The sequence below is a fragment of the Setaria italica genome, chromosome IV (assembly GCF_000263155.2).
Source record: "Setaria italica strain Yugu1 chromosome IV, Setaria_italica_v2.0, whole genome shotgun sequence".
In the NCBI taxonomy this organism is placed as follows: domain Eukaryota; kingdom Viridiplantae; phylum Streptophyta; class Magnoliopsida; order Poales; family Poaceae; genus Setaria; species Setaria italica.
The window spans coordinates 18,169,044-18,176,310 of NC_028453.1; the positions used below are offsets into that span (position 1 = coordinate 18,169,044).

Consider the following 7,267-nt stretch of genomic DNA (forward strand, 5'->3'; position numbering starts at 1 on the left):
CCCCCCCCCCCCCCTCTCTCTCTTTAGACTCCTCTCCTCCATCGGCGTGGGCGCTGCACGCCCCGTCGGCCTACCTCCCATTCCATTGACCTCGCCTCGGCCTCCTCCCCTCCCCTCCCTCTCTCCCGCTCTCTCTCCCTCCCTTCCCAAAGCTTGGAATTTTCCCCGTGCCCGAACGGGGCCTTCCTTCCCCTCGACGCGTCCCCTGATTCGCCGGCGGACACACCAAGGCAAAACCCAGCCCGACCCGCGTGCTGTGTGGGCGGGGTCCGTCTCTGGGTGCCTTCCGTGCCGGCTGCGTGCGTCGCGGGCGCATTGCCTTGCCGCCCCTGCGGGGAGGGAGATTCCCGCCGCCTATTAATCCTTCCCTTGCTCTGAGGGCCGTCCCTTTCTTGGAGGAGGCACAGACGCAGCACCGCGGGAAAGCCGGCCGCCGCATGGATCGGTGCCTCCGGTGTGGTCGCCTCAAGCCGCGGTTCTGGCGTCTCGGCGAAGCGGGGCGGAGGAGGACGACTGCGACGGCGCCGCGGCAGCAGGGCGGGATCTCGGAGGAGCCGCTCTGTTGACGCGTTCTTCTTCTTCTTCTTCTTGGGAAAGGAGGTGGTTTTGCCGCTGCTGAAGCGGCTTGGTCCAGCTCAGTCCCGGCTCTGCGGCAGTTCTCTCTGTGCCTGCGTGGCGTATTTGCTTTTTTTAGGTGGGTGTGGGGGTGGAGTTGGGTGGGAATTGATTGCGGGGCGCTTCCTTGGAGGCCATTGCAGCTCGAATCTGAGCTCCTCTTCTTCTGAGGGGATTGCCGATTGCGTTCTGCAGTAAGATTGGTTTGGAGCTCTGTTGCCCCCACTGCTCAACAAGATTGGAGCAAGTTGGCTGCTCGGGTGGTGGCAGCCAAGAACCCTGAATCCGTGGCCCTGTCGACTTCTTGGGGATTTTTGGAGAAGCTTTGGTGCAGCGATTTCATTGAGTCTAGAGGAATGGCGCGGCATCGGATCAAGAGGCTGGAGAAGCTCAAGCTCAGTGTATTGTTGACATTCATCCGCTGTCACACGGACCCCAGTGATGATCACTCGCGGATTGGGATGGTGGGGTTCTCTCGGGTCGTGTACGTCAACGAGCCGGATAGGCTCGAGGAGGGATTCAGTTACCCGCTTAATGAGGTGTCGACGACAAAGTACAATCTGGCCACCTTCCTGCCTAAGTCCCTCTTCGAGCAGTTCAGGAGGGTGGCCAACTTCTACTTCCTCGTCTCGGGTATCCTTGCCTTGACCCCACTCGCGCCTTACACAGCAGTGAGCGCGCTTGCGCCGCTGTGTGTCGTGATTGTGGCCACCATGGCGAAAGAAGGGGTTGAGGACTGGAGGAGGAAACAACAGGTGCCATTCGGATCTTATGTTTACATCCTAGCTGTAATATTTATTGAATTTTGTTCATGACGTAAGCACTGTGGTTTGAAAGTACTCGAACAGCTCGTATGCTTAATTAATCCAATGCTTGATTGATATACTATTTAATAAACCGGAACAAAATTTTCTTCGCCTTTTCTTGGTGTTGGGATTGTTGGGTTCATTCTCTATAGATAGGTTATAGGGAAATAATATGTATGCCTTACTTATGCAAACAATGAATTCTCATTCTGAACAATTCACTGAGCTATATTACTATGTATTTTGGTGTCGAAAACTTAAATTCTTAATTTGATCATTTTCCATGCGTGTGATTTGACCATGTGATCCATTATGGATTATAATCACAATGATCCATTCTACTTGTGTTGCTGTTTGTGATGTAGCAATAGTTTGTGGTCTCAATTGTATCACTTAATATTCCAAGTCATCTTTTTTTATATATATAAATGCTGAGCTTATCTGGGAATCAAGTTGTAACATAATTAACTTCGTTATAAACTCATATAGTTGATGCTGTACACGTTTATGTGATGGTTTTCTGACATTGATATTAGTTGTAATTGACTGTTAGTGTAATTTAGTTAATTTGAATATTTTATGTAAATTCTCCATGCTATTGGTATATTAAATAGATCTGTGCCACTACATCACCCAGGATCATGAGCTCAATAATCGGATAGTCAAAGTGCACAGGGGAAATGGCAATTTTGAAGAGACAAAATGGAAGAACATCAAAGTTGGAGATGTAATAAAGGTGGAGAAGGATAATTTCTTTCCCGCTGATATGATTCTGCTTTCATCTAACTATCCGGATGGAATCTGTTATGTAGAGACTATGAACCTCGATGGTGAAACAAATTTGAAAATTAAACAAGCTCTCGAGGTCACATCGGATTTACAAGAGGACATAAAGTTTAGAGAAGTCAGACAAACAATAAAATGTGAAGACCCAAATGCAAACCTCTACTCTTTTGTCGGTTCAATGGAATGGAAAGGCCAGCGACATCCCCTGTCACCCCAACAGCTTCTTCTTCGGGACTCAAAACTACGGAACACAGACTACATATATGGGGCTGTCATCTTCACAGGTCACGATACTAAAGTGATGCAAAATGCTACTGATCCACCATCTAAAAGAAGTAAGATTGAGAAGAAAATGGATAAAATTATTTACCTTCTGATGTCTTCTCTACTCATGATTGCATTGCTTGGTTCTGTCTTCTTTGGGATATGGACCAAAGAGGACCTAAGAGATGGTGAGATCAAACGGTGGTATCTTCGTCCAGATGCTACTACTATATTCTATGATCCAAAACGAGCTGCTCTAGCATCTTTCTTTCATTTGTTGACGGCCTTGATGCTGTATAGTTACTTCATACCAATTTCTTTGTACATATCCATTGAGATGGTCAAGCTCTTGCAAGCTCTATTCATCAACCAGGATATTGAAATGTACCATGAAGAATCAGATAAGCCAACTCATGCTCGTACTTCGAATCTAAATGAAGAACTAGGTATGGTTGATACAATTCTATCTGATAAGACTGGGACATTGACGTGTAACATGATGGAGTTCATTAAGTGTTCGATTGCCGGCACTGCCTATGGTCAGGGTGTCACTGAAGTTGAGAGAGCTATGGCTATGAGGAAAGGGGCTCGGTTAGATGATGACATTGAAAATGGAGACCACAAGGACAAGAAAGTTGACGACAGTCCTCATGTTAAAGGGTTCAATTTCAAGGATCCGCGAATAATGGATGGAAACTGGACTAATGAGCCTAATAGAGATATGATAAGAGATTTTTTCCGGCTCTTAGCCATCTGCCACACATGCATAGCTGAAATAGATGAAACTGGGAAGGTTTCATATGAAGCTGAGTCCCCTGATGAAGCTGCATTTGTTATTGCAGCTAGAGAACTAGGGTTCGAATTTTACAAGAGGTCACCAACAACTATAATTGTTCGTGAACGGGATCCAAGTCAGAATGTTGTTGAGAAAAGGTAACAAATTTCTTTGTTCTTTCCTCTATAGGTTATCCTTCCTTGGTACCTAATTCTGATCCTTCTGCATTCTGGTACAGAAAGTATGACCTCCTAAATATATTGGAATTCAGTAGCTCAAGGAAACGGATGTCTGTGATAGTCAAGGAACCAGAGGGAAGGATATTACTTTTCAGCAAGGGTGCTGATAGGTTAGCTCTATTTAGATTAGATTTCCATGTTTAAGTCAGAGATCGATACTTCTATTTCTGTCCATGATTTCTAATTGTTGTCCCTATGTGAACAGTGTGATGTTCAAAAGGCTTGCACCAGATGGAAGAAAATTTGAAGAAGATACTAGAAGACACATAAATGAGTATTCTGATTCCGGTCTGAGAACCTTAGTTCTAGCATACCGTGTCTTGGATGAAAAAGAGTATAAGGAATTCAATGAAAAATTGAACGATGCCAAAACATCTGTAAGTGCTGACAGGGATGAAAAAATTGAGCAAGCTGCTGATAGCATTGAACAGGACTTGATTCTTCTTGGTGCCACCGCTGTTGAAGACAAGCTCCAAAAGGGGGTATGACCTTTTGTGGATAAACCTTTCTGTTCCACATCTTATTTGTATGCATTCTAGGGAATCTTGCCTGTTCATGTACTCATGTGCACTTACATATTCAGGTGCCTGAATGCATAGACAAGCTCGCACAAGCCGGAATTAAGATATGGGTCCTGACAGGCGACAAGATGGAGACAGCTATCAATATTGGGTAAGCATTCTATGCTTGCTTCTAAATATGAACTTTTTATTTCAACCTGACTGTTTTCTTTTCTGATTCATGTGCTTCTCCAACTGCAGGTTTGCATGTAGCCTACTCAGGCAAGGCATGACACAGATAATTGTCACACTGGAACAACCTGACATCATAGCATTGGAGAAAAATGGAGACAAACAAGCAATTGCTAAGGTGAATAATTGATTACATGTTACATCAGACATGTTGCAGTCATTTTACATATAAAAGACTTAACTATTGGAATGCTCCCTGTTTACAATGATAGCTCCCTAGTGTTTAAAAAAAACAAGGCATACATTCACAATTATTACTTGAGAACCTAGCCAATCAATCGTTGCATCCTTTTTTTATCTCCAGGCATCAAAGCAAAGGGTCATGGATCAGATAGAGGATGGGATTGAAAAAATTCCACCTTCAACTCAAACTAGCACTGCATCATTTGCACTAATCATTGATGGTAAATCACTAACTTATGCTTTGGAAGATGATGTCAAGTTTAAGTTCCTAGATCTTGCTATCAAGTGCGCATCAGTGATATGTTGCCGATCTTCACCAAAACAGAAGGCACTGGTCAGATTTTTTGCTATTCTTAAGTTCCTGTCTCTTTTCTATGTATTTTCTTAGTGTTTTTCTTCCAGAAAATACATGCAAACACATTAACATACAACTATCCAGGTTACAAGACTTGTTAAAGAAGTGACACACAAAGTGACTTTAGCAATAGGTGATGGGGCAAACGATGTTGGAATGCTTCAAGAAGCTGACATAGGGGTTGGCATTAGTGGTGCTGAAGGAATGCAGGTTACTAATTCGATGCTTTATAACTTTTGTTAACTGTGCCCATGATTTCTTTCCTTATTCCTTGTTTCTTCTTATGATGTTCTAGGCCGTCATGGCAAGTGATGTTGCTGTTGCCCAATTCCGCTTTCTAGAACGATTACTTCTGGTGCACGGACATTGGTGTTACCGGCGCATTTCAGTGATGGTATAGTTGCGATTTACGTTTATTTTGATTTAATCAGGCTCTGTAATTCAAGTCTTTTGATAATATTTTGGGGGTTGATGTGCAGATATGCTATTTCTTCTACAAGAATGTTACTTTTGGTGTCACTATCTTTCTGTACGAAGCATTTGCATCTTTCTCCGGGAAGCCAGCTTACAATGATTGGTTCTTGTCACTCTATAATGTTTTCTTCACTTCCCTTCCCGTCATTGCTTTGGGAGTGTTTGACCAGGATGTGTCTGCCAGGCTGTGCATACAGGTAATTTAAACAGTTTAGGAACAAATAAAATCATTGGTTGAGTAGTAGACAATTTTGGATACACTCCCTGTCAAATCTGTAATATCATGTAAAGATGTTCTACCCTATATTTTCTGAAGAAAGTACGCTTTCTACCCTTGGGATTAGTGCAAGGTACATAACTATAATGTTTTGTTTCTCTGGGCCTAAGTGTTTTTCCCTTGTTGATTAGAAGAGTTCTCATGATGTGTATGTTTTCAGTTTATTTAAGTACTATCTCTTATTTAGTCCAAAGGCTTTTTTCAGCCTTTAAAATGCCTTTATAAGTCCTATTTTTGGGGTTTTGAAGTCCCAATTTTACTGCTACATTGGACAAATCAGGATAACACTATTTTTCAAGTTAGTTGAAGGTCCAAAGAGCTGTTTGAATTATTGAGTCTTGTTTTCCCTTTGTTTTACCTACCTACTTTAACTTAGCTTCATGTTCTCTGTTCCTTTGCAGTATCCGCAGCTCTACCAAGAAGGAGTGCAAAATATATTATTCAGCTGGCGGCGGATACTTGGCTGGATGCTTAACGGTGTGATGAATGCTGTCTTGATCTTTTTCTTCTGCATAACTGCCTTTGAGGACCAGGCATTCCGTCAGGATGGTCAAGTTGCGGGCTTGGATGCCCTAGGTGTTGTCATGTACACTTGTGTTGTATGGGTCGTGAACTGTCAAATGGCGCTCTCTGTGAACTACTTCACCATCATCCAGCACATATTCATATGGGGCAGCATTGCCGTATGGTACCTCTTTCTCTTGGTTTATGGTGCCATAAACCCAAGGTTCTCAACAACAGCATACATGGTCTTCATCGAGCAGCTGGCCCCGGCCCTTTCATTTTGGTTGGTGACACTTTTCGTTGTGATGGCAACACTTGTCCCCTACTTCAGCTATGCAGCAATCCAGATCCGGTTTTTCCCGATGTTCCACAACAAGATTCAGTGGAAAAGGTACTTGGGGAAGGCTGAAGATCCTGAAGTGGCAAGGCAGTTGTCGTCACGACATAGAACATCATCACAGCAGAGGATGGTCGGTATCTCTGCTCGTCGTGATGGCAAGGCTATGCAAATAACAAGGGAGACAGAGCTAGAGGTTCAGGAATAGTATTTTCAGTAGATTTTGCGTTTTGTACAGCTTATAGTTTATCGTCTCCGGGAAGATGACAGCTGAACTGATTGGAACCTGGGGATTTTCCTGGATTTATGCTTCTATGATGTCTGTCATAGGAGCTTTTCCAGTTCAGATGATAGAGCAAGATCACAGATTGTTTAGATAGATCACAAGGAGGCCAAGAGAATACTTACTGTAAAGTTCATTTTTAGCAGTTCAATGCTTTGTGCTTTTTTTTTCCACCTTTCTCTTATACATGTAGATGCTTGTAACCAGGTTGGTAGAATTTCCTTTTGTGTTGTATTTCTTTTGCCCCCTTTGCCTGCCTCTCTCAATTGTATCTTAAAAAATAATAATGGTAAGGCTTCTGATTTGAGTGGTTTTCATGTTTTATTATTTGGAACGAATCATAAATGAATGATTTGCTATGTAGTTATACTTGTGTCTAAAGATATTTATGTAAATTGCACTTGTTTGCATGAGTTTGCTAGTGTGGGAGTCCATATGGCTCTCCGTGCCTTTATAATTATTGCTTTCTTCAAGTTGGCTAGAAAATAATTGTTCCATTCGTGGAAGAAAATTTGGCAAAAAAATTGTTTTGCGGAAACAACGCTTTCTGTGAGTAAATTCAAAGTTGATTATGTGGCCGTATGGCAAGAAAAAGAGGAGTCATAACACTATGATGT

The 7,267-nt window shown here is 42.9% G+C and overlaps 1 protein-coding gene across 2 annotated transcripts; it reads left to right on the forward strand.

Annotated features, from left to right (window-relative positions):
• The first annotated feature begins 110 nt into the window (after positions 1–110).
• On the forward strand, positions 111–7,045 carry LOC101766495 (putative phospholipid-transporting ATPase 9). Of its 2 annotated transcripts, XM_012845515.2 has the most exons (12): positions 995–1,370; positions 2,059–2,157; positions 2,234–3,404; positions 3,485–3,595; positions 3,691–3,967; positions 4,069–4,157; positions 4,247–4,355; positions 4,542–4,754; positions 4,860–4,985; positions 5,071–5,169; positions 5,255–5,446; positions 5,928–7,045. In XM_012845515.2, exons 2-12 carry the CDS (start codon positions 2,124–2,126, stop codon positions 6,573–6,575), a joined length of 3,069 nt encoding a protein of 1,022 aa, XP_012700969.1. In that variant the 5' UTR covers positions 995–1,370; positions 2,059–2,123; the 3' UTR covers positions 6,576–7,045. The 2 variants fall into 2 exon arrangements, with proteins under 2 accessions (XP_004965380.1, XP_012700969.1); XM_004965323.3 differs by having other exon boundaries at positions 111–1,370; positions 2,059–3,404.
• Positions 7,046–7,267: the final 222 nt, after the last annotated feature.

Excerpts from the sequence above, each read along its gene's own strand:
- LOC101766495 (XM_004965323.3), top strand. The coding sequence starts at position 972 with ATGGCGCGGCATCGGATCAAGAGGCTGGAGAAGCTCAAGCTCAGTGTA. Across the intron at positions 4,755-4,859 it reads CACCAAAACAGAAGGCACTG|GTTACAAGACTTGTTAAAGA; the intron begins GTCAGATTTTTT and ends ACAACTATCCAG. Across the intron at positions 4,986-5,070 it reads GTGGTGCTGAAGGAATGCAG|GCCGTCATGGCAAGTGATGT; the intron begins GTTACTAATTCG and ends ATGATGTTCTAG.